Source organism: Penicillium daleae (genome assembly GCF_028827525.1).
Source record: "Penicillium daleae strain IBT 16125 chromosome Unknown utg000008l_segment0_segment0, whole genome shotgun sequence".
NCBI classification, from domain to species: domain Eukaryota; kingdom Fungi; phylum Ascomycota; class Eurotiomycetes; order Eurotiales; family Aspergillaceae; genus Penicillium; species Penicillium daleae.
In genome coordinates, this window is record NW_026623156.1 from 817,198 (window position 1) to 830,269 (window position 13,072).

Genomic DNA, 13,072 nt, shown 5'->3' on the forward strand with positions numbered 1-13,072 from the left:
TTGTTTTAGCTTTTGATATCATTCGAGACTCGTCGGAGGACACTCACAGGTAATGATACAGGCCTTGCCGGTGTTATCGACAATGACACCGGTAGAGTTGATACAGAAAAGAGATTGATTGAGGCTGTTATCGCCAACGCGACTCTGACCATCGGTCAGCTGACCAAGAGGGCCGGCGACTTCTCCAGCGACATTGAGATGGAAGCAGCAGGGCTGTTCACCCCGTGGGAGGAAGGCAAGTGAGTTGACACTGGCAGCAAAGGCTGCTAGAAAAAAGAAACTTTTCATAATTCTAAAGGGACACCAGGAGAAAGCCTTTAGGAAAGTAAATTGGAGGCCTCTTTAGAGACCGTCTTGACTCGTATATCTCCGTACGTCGATTGTTCGTACCGACAGTATTTTGTGACTGGCGAACGCATCGTAGGTTCAGGGAATTGGATCTTCTTATAATTGGCTTGATTAAGGATCACATCATTAGCGAGCAACGAGAATACTTGGTAATTCGAGCACAACATTCGTACACTCGTAAAGAGTCCGGGTTATATCTCCGGAGGTTTGAAAACGGGATAGCAAGTAAATACTAGTGTGCTGCTGGCCAGTTAGGGTCGAGCTATGCCATTGTCCTTGGGAATGGGCCACAATGAGAAGGCATGTGGGACTTCAACCCAGTCGGACAGTTCCTCCGCAGCAATCAGAGCTTATTTAGGATGTGGAGAAGGGTCCAGTATCAGATAATGTATATAGCGATCAATGCCTATGGCTGCTGTTAGATCTGGCGGATCACTGGGGCTCACCGTAAACAAGTACCCGACTGTCCATGATACTCGCTTATCCTCTTCTTCCGCAATCTGCTGGAGGGGTTTTATAACCAAAAAAATAACTCAACATGAATTAACTTCAAGAGCGTGCAACTTCTCGATGGCCTCTGAGGTCCCTGATGCGATGGTGCTCCTCGCCAATGCTCGGGCCGATCGGATGGCTGGAGTCGTCTTCCGTGGTTACTATACACCGCAGCTGATTCTCATTGATCCCCATACAATTTATTGAGATGGTAAACAGCTCAAAAGGATGGTTCAAATTTATCTGGCTTTCCAATGAGGAGAGACTTGCGTAAAGATGAGGAGAATCAGCTCAGAGCTCAATCATCATCAGAGTATCGACCTGGTATGCGTAAGAACTCAAAAGTCTGCCATCAACTTAAATCTAGTTCCCCGAAATCAAGAACGCGGCGACGGTGATGACGAAGGACCAAACAAGTGTGTCATAGGGGACCTGAACCTTCCTGACTACAACCCAAGGGCATTAAAATTGTGTGAAGCCGAACATCATTCATTCCGTCCAAGCCCTCAGATGGAGGGAGCCGTTGTGGCATTACCGACAGGAATATCAACCGCTTTCCCAAGTATTAAAACATGGAAAATGTGTTGTCGCAAAATTAATTGGAGCTGTCAATACTTCCAGACGTACTGTGTTTTCCAAACCTCTTTAGCCAAGCAGAGAGGTAGGTAGACAAATCTATTTCGTGGACCTCTGGTCATCAGGATACATCCGGCGAGGGTTGAACGGAGCGTCTACTGGGCGGCAGGATCCTCATGAGAAGACTCGGTCTACGACGCATACCCGTTCAGGATTATCTACTCATGTCAGACTGACGATCCATTCCATGCTTCTATAGTACACCCCATAGAATCCGGCAAACCCGTGTGCCGAAGAGATCCCTTAGTAGAAAAACAATCAAATCACATTTGATTAAATCTCCGGACACAAACGGAATTCGGTTCATCCGCGTCATTCTTGGGGTCCAGGTACCACCCCATATTTCCATCCGTGGGGACAATCCATGGGTGCAGAGTATGCGTAACTATCCGACTCTTTTCGGTTCCGCCGGAGGAGACAGCTCGACGGCATGTTATTCAACTCTGCCATCATTAATAGCCTCTTCTATCTTTGACCAAGTTCCAGTAAGAGCCGTCGAGCTAAGCCGGGAATCGGCATCGTCGGTGAGCATTGAGTTGACACGGGAATGACGATTGCAGCATACAGCGGCGGCCTCAATCTGGCTCCAGCATTCTTCTCCCAGTCAAAACGCATTTGTTGACTATGCATCAACAATCATTTCAAAACACCGGGTCCAGACAGATATATGTCTCTTGAAACAAAAAATTATGATCGTAAATGGGGCAAAGTCCCATTAGCCGTGTGGAAGCATGTTGACTCAAGCCTGGGGCTTCATCACATCCGGTCCTCATTTCGTTAGGATAGAAACGGAGCATCCAGCTCAGATAGAAGTGTGTTCCAATCAATAAGAGAGGACGGATCCGCGCTGGCATCAAATATCTGTCCTAGATCATCAAGCATAGGGGACGCAGGGTCGGTGAGTGTTGCTTCTGTGTCAGTTGTTTGCGATGTCACTGGTATTGTAACAGGATCCAGTGATACAGAGGCGGTTTTTCTATCAATCTGCTTCGATCTAGACGATCTTCCTTCGGAAGGGAGCGGAGCCTTGTTGCGTTGGAGGATGGAGTTGAAGATGTCGAGAAGTTTTCCCGCGAATAAGGACTGGCTTTTGCCTTCTTCCAGTATTCGTAGCGCATCTTGAATCTCGGATCGTCGCTCTTGATCCTCATCTGGTTGAAGACTCTTATGGTGGCAAAAGTCCATCAACAGTGCGATGATGGCCATACATACGCAAAGCAGGCTTCCCGCAAATTTGAGTCTTGTCAGAACAAAGGGGATGTCTTCGGATGATATTTGGACTTCAGTGCGGATAACCATCCGCGCAGCTTCGAGACAGGCTTCTTTTGAATAAGAGTATGAGCCCTGATGCGCGCGAGAGAGGTAAGGTAAATGCAGCCTGCAACGCTGCGTGTGTAGCAAGGAGCTAATGACGTATCGATGTAAGATTATGCTGGGTGATCTGCGGAAGTCGGCCTCTGGCATTTCACTCATGTCATAATCCAAGTGAAGGAATGGCGGCAATGCCTGACTGAATTCGCATATTATTCTGTCGATGTCCTTGACCTGTTCGTAATTCGGGTTGCCGGAGTCAGTTTCGAATAGGGGAAACCGATCAGTGATTTCTCGACAAATCTCTCCGAGACGAATCCGCTGGAGAAAATAAGACATGATCGTGGGTTGATCAACTGGCTTGTCAACATTAATCATCCCATCAAAAAGATCTTCGTCGTTTGCATTGGAAGGTTTCTTGGTTGCCATGTGACGGGGGTGGATCATATATATGCCTTTCTGCGAGCCACCCAACTGGGACATCTGCCTACAAGTTACGATTGGATTTTTCATCAGTTATAGCTAGCTAGCTTAGTTGGAGAACCTACCAGTCGGTTGCGACAAGATACCACCACACCCTCCTTCCTATTTCTGCTCTCACGGTGTTGGGGTGAGCAATACTGAGCTCGGCATTATATTTGTGATCGATCAAGTGTAGTGACAGCTGCCATGCAACTGAGATTGCTGTCGAGAAGAGATATCTAGCCTGAGAGGTAAGACCAACGATGTTGGCCACCAGGAAGGCGACAATGATAAGGGCTTGAACGTCCTCGAGAGATTCTGAACAGGTAAAACGGGAATATTCCAGAATCTCGAAAGAAGCTGCCATCCACCTTTTGGATAGGTCATTGGCCTTGACGACCGAGGGAAACACCGCTCGGTGCATGTCTCGCTCAGTCCAGAAGAAGGCGGTGCTGGCTAGAATTGCTAGGAGCAGAGATACTTGGCCCAGCTTGACAGGGCTTTTCGTGGCCAGGTTCTCGTAAAGTTCATCGACAAGTGACCAAACTGAGGGACCATGCACAACATGATGGAGGAACGTGATGTCTGTGAGGTACTTGTGGACTATTTGCTTTGACTCCTCGTGAAGTGGGAGCCAAACAATTTTGGTGGATTTTGTCCCCAGTCCATCTTCCGTGGGTGTGCAAGGTAATGTCTCTTTTATAGAACATGTCTTGAACTCTTTGTACATCGAGTCAGCACGAGTTAGCACAGGACATAGAAACTGACCCGGGTGGGCTCATACTTACGATACTCAGCATTACATAGCCCTACTGCTGAACCTGGGTGTGTAATCTGCGATTCCAGCCATTCTACGTCGACGGTAGAGGATTTCCCCATGAATGGTGTCGAAATATCGCGTTTGCGACGAGAAGGAGGGGGCCCTGGTCGCGAGCCACTTTGATCAGATGGCGACCGTGTAGGCTCCCGTTGGGTCATGACAATTTCCTCCAACCTATGCAGGCGGGCCAGCACGTCTTGTTGGAAGTTCCTAGGAGGTTGATCAGAACTCTCATCTGCGCTGCTCGTCGATAAAACAGATGAGGACTCTAGTTGGCAGGAGAGGCCGCGACTCGAGCAATTGGCGCAGGGCAACTGCCGGCTGCATCTCAGCTTCCGTGATCGGCAAAACAGGCATGATACTGGCCGCGATCGCGATGACCCGGTGCGATTCTTTTCAACGCGCCGCATGATAGATTCATTGATATCCGCGGACTTTGCAGCAGTCTTCGAAAGTACCACCTCCCCGAGGCTGCGCGGTCAGAATGGAGGGAGGGTCCTTGAATCGAACCAATGAAAGGGCGGTTACTCCGTGGAAATTCCGCGGCATCCGCCCGGAGTATTTGCATGTCAGATATAAAGGCAAGGCATTTTGCAGGAAGTAAATCGCAATCTCTACCAAGAAGATTACCTTCAGCTGATACAACTTGAATTCTACCAACTGCCAGTTTGACACAAAATGGACCCCATCATCGCTCAAATTCGTGCTTTGGCCAGGACGTCCGACGAGGTCGGCCGTCTGGAACTTCAACAAGCTCTACGCAAGGTTCAAATGGAGATACAAACTTCCAAGGATTTTCTTTATAATATTGCAAACTCGGTTGGTGACTATAGTGTCTATATCTTGTTGGCAGCTTACTGATTTGCTTAGCAACTCCTTATGGGAACCATTTGCCTAGGCGCTGACATGAAATTGTTTCGCACCATCGCTAGCCATGACGGATCAGTGAACGTTTCCCAGCTGGCCAAGACTACTCAAGCATCTCCTCTGATGCTAGGTAAGAGTTGCTGCTATATTTTTGATGTGAAGGACCAAAGAAAATAATATTGGCTCGCTTTTGAAGAGAGACTACTCCGGTATCTGGGCTCGAACGGCGTGATCAAAGAGGTAGGTTGCAATGAATACCAGGCAAACACTACTACTCACGTCCTTGCCAACGAAAAAGGAGAAGCTATGGTGTATCACGGGTAAATAATCTCTCATTTTCACGCATCGATCAACCTCTTTTGAAAGGGATGCTGATACTGAGCTATAGATTCGATTTCCACGGACCGATCGTCAGAGCAGTGCCTGAATTCTTCAAGGAAAACAAGTATCAAGACATTGATAGCGCTACAAACACCCCCTTCCAGAAAGCTCACAATACCACGCTCAGTGCCTTCGACTGGTTGGTCCAGCAGCCAAAACATTTCGAGGCTTTGCAGAAGGTTATGACTTCAATTGAGGGCTCTGAGTGGACTGTGGGATTCGACCTCTTGGATTCGGAAGCAGCCAAGATTCCCTCAACATCTCCTCAGCCTTACGAAAAGCCCTTCTTTGTGGATGTTGGAGGTGGTCACGGACATCAGTGCATTCAGCTTGGCAAGAAATATCCAGCCCTTTTAGGCCGACTTGTCCTTCAGGATCTTCCAGCAGTCATCAACAAGCTTCCTCCGATTGAGGGTGTAAAGGCTGAATCTCACGACTTCTTCCAGAAACAGCCCGTAACTGGTCAGTCGCTCTTTTTTCCTTTCACCTGCGATTTGCAGGACAAGCAAAACTAATGTTGACATCCGTTTAGGTGCGAAGTTTTACTATCTTCGACGTATCATGCATGACTGGCCCGATAAGGAGTGTACCAAGATCCTCCAAAGCATTGTTGATGCTATGGATGCGAACTCTCGCATTCTCATCGATGAAGTGGTCTTGCCAGATACCGGTGCCCGTTGGCAGGCGACGATGGCTGATATTTCCATGATGATTGCGCTAGGAGGAAAGGAGCGGACAGTTCAGCAGTGGCATGCACTCGCTGACTCCGCAGGCTTGCAGGTTGAGCACATCCATGCCTATACTGCTTCTACCTACACCTCTATTGTCGTCCTGGGCCCGAAATGAGGGGAGGTGACCAAGTGGTTGAAGCAATAGCTAAATTTACAGTAGAATGTAACATAGATCTCCACTTCTTATTTCTCATTGGCAAATATTCAATATCAACTATCAATACTACAGCCATGTCGTGCACCACCACATCATCCATATTCTATCATCCGCCCAAGTCAATTCAGGGACAATGCTAGGCTAGAGCATTATGGTGTACCAAAGACAAAACACGTCGGAGGATTTCTTCAGGTGCGAGGCCACTGTAACTTTCTAGAAGACGTTGGGCATCTGCATTGATGCTTTGGACATCTTTTTGGTACCACTCGGCTCTCTTCGCTTCCGACGACATAGCTGGAAATGGGATGTGATTAGAGATGACTAGGTAGACGGAGGATAACCAGGCAAATAAGTTACTTCCAATGAAATAGGCGACTGTTCATGTTGGGGCTCTGCCAGCCTCGTCGATCTCACGCTAAGCAACACTAACATCGCCTGATCACCCAGCAGCCGCCAACCTACAATCCGTCAGAAATATTCTGGAAGGCCAATCTACTATATAGCTCATGAGAGATTTATATTGAACTTCCGACGAAGGGTTAGATGCACATAAAACAAATGCAGTGGCTCGAAAAAATATTGTACATGGTCTCCTCAGATAGCAATCAAAATCACAGCTTGCCTCCAGTAATCTGCTCGCCCAGCTTCTTGACTCGGTCTTGAGTGACATCCCAGCGAGCAGTCTCGCTCTTCCGAGTCTCGTTGACGATGGACTGAACGGTAGGTGGTATGCCCAGGTTCCAGATATTCTCACCGTGTTGGTGGTCGTTGCGCCAGGCCTCGTTCTCGCCCTCGGGGAAGACGCGGTCGATCTCAGCCGCAAGTTGCTCTTCAGTAGTGATGAAAGTACGGGCGTTCATATACAGAGTCTGCAGGTGATCACGGCGCAGGGCATCTTTCTCGGCTTGCTTGGCCTCCATCCGTGCGCGCGAAATAACCAAACGCTCTTCCCGGTTCGGGTCCGCCAGGATCGTGTGTGGCTGAGGCTGCATGGTGGAGACAACGGATGGTCGGGTCAAGCGCTCGTCTTCAGGCTCGGGTTGTTGAAGGATGCGCTCACGTCGTCTCTGGTTCTCGAGACTTCGGTTGAACATGGTCTCCTCTGCTACTTGCTTGCGCTTGTACAATGTCTGCAGACCCTCCCGCAGATTCTTGCGCCGCAAGACCGCCATCTTCAGTTTGAAGGCCTGCTTCTCGGGGTCACTGCTTTTGGGGTTGACAGTACGCTCGGTCGAAGGAAGAGGTGTGACGGCATCGAGGTATGCTTTGCGAGGCTTGTCCGTGCGACGAGCTGGGAAGAGCTCGCGAGGGACCGGAAGAGTACCCTTAACGAGAGGTTTGGCGGGATTGCTGGCCTGAACGATTCGAGGAACATCGATAAAGTGAGGGGACTCGGGTCCAACTCGAAGATTTGGCGAAGTTGCGAAGCCACGGACCTGCACGCTGGCAGTCCGGCCGCTGCGGAGGACAGACATTCTGCACCGATTGCACCCCGACTCCTCCCTAAGGAAAGAGAATTGGCAGAATAAAGAATATGACAGTTCTTTTGATTCAATAGGTCAATTCCTAGTCAGTCAAAAGGACCGAGGCGCCTGGCTTCTGAAAAGGAGGATTCCTGGGCAGAGCAGGAGACCAGCGCTGGAAGAAACAGAAGCGATTTTGTCGTGGCCCGTGCACGCTCATTTCTTGGCGCCAAAAAAAAATTACTTCTCCGCCTTTTTTTTTTCCTTTTCCTTTTCTTCCTCGCTCTCTGCCAATACTTTTTGTTTTGGTCTTACCTTCGAAATTTTTTTCGCAAGGTCGAATTTCTTTCATACTCTTGAAGACCACAAGAGATCCCGACCATGGGTACAGGCAAGAAGGAGGCCTCGCGTAAAGTGAGGCAGGGGAAGGTTGATGATGGCATGGGAAATGTGCGGATGAAAGGTGAAAACTTCTACCGGTAGGTTTTCAGTGTCAATCAGCTGGAATGAGAAGCAGCCCGGGCTCATATTTTTTCTATCTAGCGATGCGAAGAAGATCAAGACGTTGAACATGTTCAAGGATGGCAAGGCTCGACGCAACGCCGCGGGTGAAATCACCGTCGCCGCCTCCTACCAATCTCGAGATGCCCCCGTTGCTCGTATTGAGCCCAACCGGAAGTGGTTTGGTAACACCCGAGTTATATCTCAGGAGGCCTTGACTTCCTTCCGTGAGGCTGTCGCTGAGCGTGCATCCGATCCATACCAGGTGCTTCTGAAGACCAACAAGCTCCCCATGAGTTTGATTCACGACAACAAGGGCGTGAATGGACTCAAGCAGCATCAGGCTAAGATGGAGATTGAGAACAACCCATTTGGCGATACCTTTGGCCCCAAGGCTCAGCGTAAGCGTGTCAAACTGGGCGTCGCTTCCCTGGAAGATCTTGCCGGCGAGACCGCCAAGGTGCAAGACTCATACCTGGAGAAGACGGACCAGGGTACACACGATGATGGTACTCCAATCGTCGCTAGTGATGTCGGTGCTGTGGAAGATACCATTTTCACCACCGCTCGTGAGTCCGTCTTCTCCAAGGGTCAAAGTAAGCGTATCTGGAACGAGCTGTACAAGGTCATCGACTCGTCTGATGTTGTGATCCATGTGCTGGATGCTCGTGATCCGGTTGGTACTCGATGTCGGAGTGTTGAGAAATACATTCGCGAGGAAGCTCCTCACAAGCATCTGATCTTTGTCTTGAACAAGACCGACCTGGTTCCCACTGGTGTTGCTGTAAGTGTCACACTTTTTGCCCCTTCTATTTCAGTCGTTTCCTTCCCCACGTCTGTCCTTTTTGTTTTCCTCTTCTGTTTCGCTTGTTTTCCTTCTCCTCTCCGGCCATGGTGCCGTTCCATCGCTAAGTCAAGGCTTCTTCCTGCGACTCATGTCGTGTTTTCTTTCAATGGAGGTCTGTCTGTTACAGCTTTGGTAGATCGACAATGTCCCGCACCAAACCTCTTTCTGAGGCAAGGTTGACTGGCCTTCGTCTTGAAGGCCTGTCGTAAGGGACATACGTGTTTTGTTTAAGAGTTGAGTTCTACTACTGCCTTTTTTCTGGTGGCTTGATAGTTGAACTCTTAGTAACATCCCACACATTCCTGATTTATTTTTCAAATACCATTTTTGGTGACTGTTTGCTAACATGGCATCTTCCACCAGGCTGCTTGGGTTCGTCATCTGTCAAAGGACTACCCGACTCTTGCGTTCCACGCATCTATCAACAACTCCTTTGGGAAGGGCTCTTTGATCCAGCTTTTGCGCCAATTCTCGTCCCTGCACTCTGACCGCAAGCAAATCTCCGTTGGCTTGATTGGATATCCCAACACGGGCAAGTCCTCCATTATCAACACTCTTCGCAAGAAGAAGGTTTGCACGGTCGCTCCGATCCCGGGTGAGACCAAGGTGTGGCAGTATGTCACTCTGATGAAGCGAATCTACCTCATTGACTGCCCTGGTGTTGTCCCTCCCAACCAGAATGACACTGAGGAGGATATTCTCCTGCGCGGTGTCTGCCGTGTGGAGAACGTCGAGAACCCCGAGCAATACATTGCGGCTGTCCTGCGCCGTGTGCAGCCCCGCCACCTGGAACGCACTTACGGCATCAAGGAGCCCCAGGATGCCATCGACTTCCTCAGCCGACTTGCTCGCAAGGGTGGTCGTCTGCTAAGAGGAGGCGAGCCCGATCTAGACGGTGTCGCAAAGATGGTGATCAATGATTTCCTTCGCGGAAAGATCCCCTGGTACACCCCTCCCCCCAAGGGAAATAGCGCCGACAACGGGAAGATTGAGGGCCGTGAGGGCCGTCTCGGCGAGATGGGTCGCAAGCGCAAGCTGGACGAGGCTGGTTCCGAGCCCGCTGATGAAGCCGAGTCTTCCGAGTCTAAGGCTGACGGTGAATTCGAAGGCTTTGACGAGGAAGATGACGACGATGATTCTATCGCGAACCTCGAGATTAGCGATGTTGAGAGTGGCGAGGAGGACTGAAGGGACGATGGGCGCCTGTTCATTATTCATCCTGCCAATGACTGCACGCCAGCCTAAAGCTCTAATGCTCCGCGCTGCCTCTGAAATAAAAGAGGACTCAGTCGCCGATTCGCGCCTCTGGCGGCCTCCCAAGCTGAGCCGTGTCGCTCACGCCCTGGTTACCCACCCATGCTTTGGGAACGAGAAAGGTCGATCTTTCTTCAGTAGTGCCTACCAGAGGGCATGATCAAGCTGTATCGTCAGCGGAGTGCAGAATCGCCAACATGCGTAAAGATGCGTGTTCGTCAGGTCTCACCCTGGCTAGCTCCACCCGTTAGGAGGCCACTCACACTACTCGAGATACCCGCCGATTTTGAAAGGAATAGGATCCAAGTTTCATTTCTCTCAGCATGTTCCTTCTACATATACATTTGTAGACTGTACTTCGTATATATTCCACCAGTATGCACAAATATCCAACAAGCGGTCGTGCTGTTCGTGCCGCAGGCTCGTCCACGGCTCGGCTCTTGGCAGCTCACCGCTCTCGGCGTGGGGGTTTCACCGTCATCTCTCGGCTCCAAGCTGCACGCTGCATGCGACCATCGCATGACGAGTGAGCGACTACATTTCCTTTGCTGCCTCCCGCAATGAGGAGACAGTCATGCCGGACGACATGTCTATGATTCCCTACAATGGGGGCAACCTAGACGTTGTACTGTAGGTTTCAGTGCTTCCAACCACCTTCCGAGCTAACGACGCACAGCCGGCACAATGACTCGGTGGTTGTGTTTGACCATGATTCTCAGCAGCTCGCCCTTCGAAACATGGCAGATGACCATGAGGGAAATATGGAACTTGCAAATTGTCCCCTTTGTCACCGACCAATGCACGAAGGCAACCGAGGCAGGCATCGTGGGAGTACAGACCCAGAAGCGGAATTCATCAACCCCAACTACTTTCGCATGCTCAACAATAGCTTACCAAGCTCTGCACGCTCATCGAGACCCTCTTCGCCGCGCCGCCGTCTAGTTCAGCCTGCCCTCCCCGACGGTCCCACCAGCAATCCTTCTTCTCGGTCAGCTCCAACCCAAAGCCAAGGAATATCCTCGTCGGCGTTTAGTCCGGACTATTTCAAACGATTTTTCGTGGAAGAAAAGGTTCTTGGAAAAGGAGGGAAAGGTGTGGTTCTGCTAGTGAAACACGTACTGGATGGCGTTTCGCTCGGCCATTTTGCCTGCAAACGCGTCCCAGTCGGTGACGACCACGAATGGCTGGAGAAGGTGCTAGGCGAAGTACAGCTCTTGCAAAACCTCTCACATCAAAACCTCGTCTCCTATCGTCATGTCTGGCTCGAGAATGCCAGAATCAGCACCTTTGGTCCTAATGTACCATGCGCCTTTATCATACAGCAGTATTGCAATGCAGGCGATCTACATAACTACATCTGCGGTGCTGTTCAGACAACGACAACCGCTCAACAGCTCAAGGATCGCCTCCGAAGGAAGTCAAAAGGAGAGCCAGAGATTAAACCCGAGATGGGAGGACCTCGCATGCTGCAGTTGGATGAAATTTACTCCTTCTTCAGGGACATTACGGCCGGCTTGCGCCATCTGCACATGAACGGCTATATCCACCGTGACTTGAAGCCAAACAATTGCCTTCTTCATGAGACAAGCGACGGTATCCGAGTGCTAGTCAGTGATTTTGGCGAAGTCCAATCACAGGATGCAATGCGCAGGTCAACTGGCGCGACAGGGACAGTCTCTTACTGCGCTCCTGAAGTTCTTCGACAAGAATACCCTGGTGGGCCATTCGGAAATTTTACCTTCAAATCCGACATTTTCTCCCTTGGAATGATTTTGTACTTCTTGTGTTTCGGCGAACTTCCCTACCGCAGTGCTGATATCATCAACGAAGACAATGAAGACTTGGATCAGCTTCGAGACGAGATCACACATTGGACTGGATTTGACAATGCTCGCAGGAGGAGACCCGATCTTCCTGCCAAACTCTACTCTTTCCTAGATCAACTACTCTCTGTGGACCCTGATCGACGTCCGACTGCGGATGACGTTTTGAATGGCATTCAAGCCGCAAACAATGCCAGTGAGAATTTCAGATTTAAACGCAACAATTCAGCTAGTCCCGACTTACCTGGGGGAGCTCGAATTCGCACGGTTGAAAGTCCAGTATCGCAGCCAGGCATGGACAGGGCCCTTTCACCCATTAAACAGAAGATTGCACGAAGCCCCGTTTCATTGAGGCGCGACTCAATGTTTGACACGCCCCCTGGTTCCAGCAGCACCCCAGCATCAGAGACGATCTTGGAAAACAGGTCGTCACTAAGCCCTGACAAAGACCTAGTCATGCGGCAAAGATATTCCACCTCCCCTCCAAATGCATCCACGAGACAATTACACTCACACGAAGAATCTATCAACTCCCCAACCCAGCCTATCAGTCTCACACGACAACTACTTCCACCACCACCCACCTCATCCACATTTCTGAACCACCTTGATGCTTCCAGTCTCTCCCCTGGCCTACAAGTCTCCCTTTTCTTGGTCAAAGTTGTCACAGTCTTGCACCCCTGTTCACCAGTAGCAGTCAGGCCCTGGTTCCTTTATCCCCTGCTTCTGCTAGCAGCAATCACCTTGCGGGCCCATGATTTACGTGTGCAAGCTTTCTCAACATTGCTACATCTCATCCTCGTGGGACTTGGTATGAAATTGGGGGTGCTTTGTACATGGCATGGGGACTTTGCTATGGGAGTTTGATTTCTTCTCCGTTCTGTGTTAATATGAGATATGATTATGTCACGAAAGCCGTTTAATGAATATCCAATACATTGAGATTATTTTCCGAGCTTACTTTTAGTGGATATGAACT

At 49.9% G+C, this 13,072-nt stretch overlaps 7 protein-coding genes across 7 annotated transcripts; 4 read left to right on the forward strand and 3 right to left on the reverse strand.

The window, feature by feature from the left end:
- Nucleotides 1-2,253: 2,253 nt before the first annotated feature.
- On the reverse strand, nt 2,254-3,216 carry N7458_008936 (fungal specific transcription factor domain-containing protein; the record flags this gene model as incomplete). Its single annotated transcript, XM_056912318.1, has 1 exon — nt 2,254-3,216. The coding sequence occupies one exon, from the start codon at nt 3,214-3,216 to the stop codon at nt 2,254-2,256; it is 963 nt and encodes a 320-aa protein (XP_056761167.1).
- Nucleotides 3,217-3,331: 115 nt separating this feature from the next.
- N7458_008937 (fungal specific transcription factor domain-containing protein) lies at nt 3,332-4,227 on the reverse strand (the record flags this gene model as incomplete). The annotated part of the gene is made up of 2 exons (XM_056912319.1): nt 3,332-3,969; nt 4,038-4,227. 2 exons carry the CDS (start codon nt 4,225-4,227, stop codon nt 3,332-3,334), a joined length of 828 nt encoding a protein of 275 aa, XP_056761168.1.
- A 520-nt stretch (nt 4,228-4,747) lies between these two features.
- N7458_008938 (S-adenosyl-L-methionine-dependent methyltransferase) lies at nt 4,748-6,163 on the forward strand (the record flags this gene model as incomplete). The annotated part of the gene is made up of 5 exons (XM_056912320.1): nt 4,748-4,888; nt 4,940-5,066; nt 5,133-5,256; nt 5,325-5,779; nt 5,850-6,163. The coding sequence occupies 5 exons, from the start codon at nt 4,748-4,750 to the stop codon at nt 6,161-6,163; spliced, it is 1,161 nt and encodes a 386-aa protein (XP_056761169.1).
- A 653-nt stretch (nt 6,164-6,816) lies between these two features.
- On the reverse strand, nt 6,817-7,680 carry N7458_008939 (uncharacterized protein; the record flags this gene model as incomplete). The annotated part of the gene is made up of 1 exon (XM_056912321.1): nt 6,817-7,680. One exon carries the CDS (start codon nt 7,678-7,680, stop codon nt 6,817-6,819), a length of 864 nt encoding a protein of 287 aa, XP_056761170.1.
- A 369-nt stretch (nt 7,681-8,049) lies between these two features.
- N7458_008940 (putative GTPase NOG2) lies at nt 8,050-10,204 on the forward strand (the record flags this gene model as incomplete). Its single annotated transcript, XM_056912322.1, has 3 exons — nt 8,050-8,147; nt 8,212-8,953; nt 9,380-10,204. The coding sequence occupies 3 exons, from the start codon at nt 8,050-8,052 to the stop codon at nt 10,202-10,204; spliced, it is 1,665 nt and encodes a 554-aa protein (XP_056761171.1).
- A 37-nt stretch (nt 10,205-10,241) lies between these two features.
- Nucleotides 10,242-10,430, forward strand: N7458_008941 (uncharacterized protein; the record flags this gene model as incomplete). The annotated part of the gene is made up of 1 exon (XM_056912323.1): nt 10,242-10,430. The coding sequence occupies one exon, from the start codon at nt 10,242-10,244 to the stop codon at nt 10,428-10,430; it is 189 nt and encodes a 62-aa protein (XP_056761172.1).
- A 414-nt stretch (nt 10,431-10,844) lies between these two features.
- On the forward strand, nt 10,845-12,960 carry N7458_008942 (protein kinase IKS1; the record flags this gene model as incomplete). The annotated part of the gene is made up of 2 exons (XM_056912324.1): nt 10,845-10,900; nt 10,947-12,960. The coding sequence occupies 2 exons, from the start codon at nt 10,845-10,847 to the stop codon at nt 12,958-12,960; spliced, it is 2,070 nt and encodes a 689-aa protein (XP_056761173.1).
- Nucleotides 12,961-13,072: the final 112 nt, after the last annotated feature.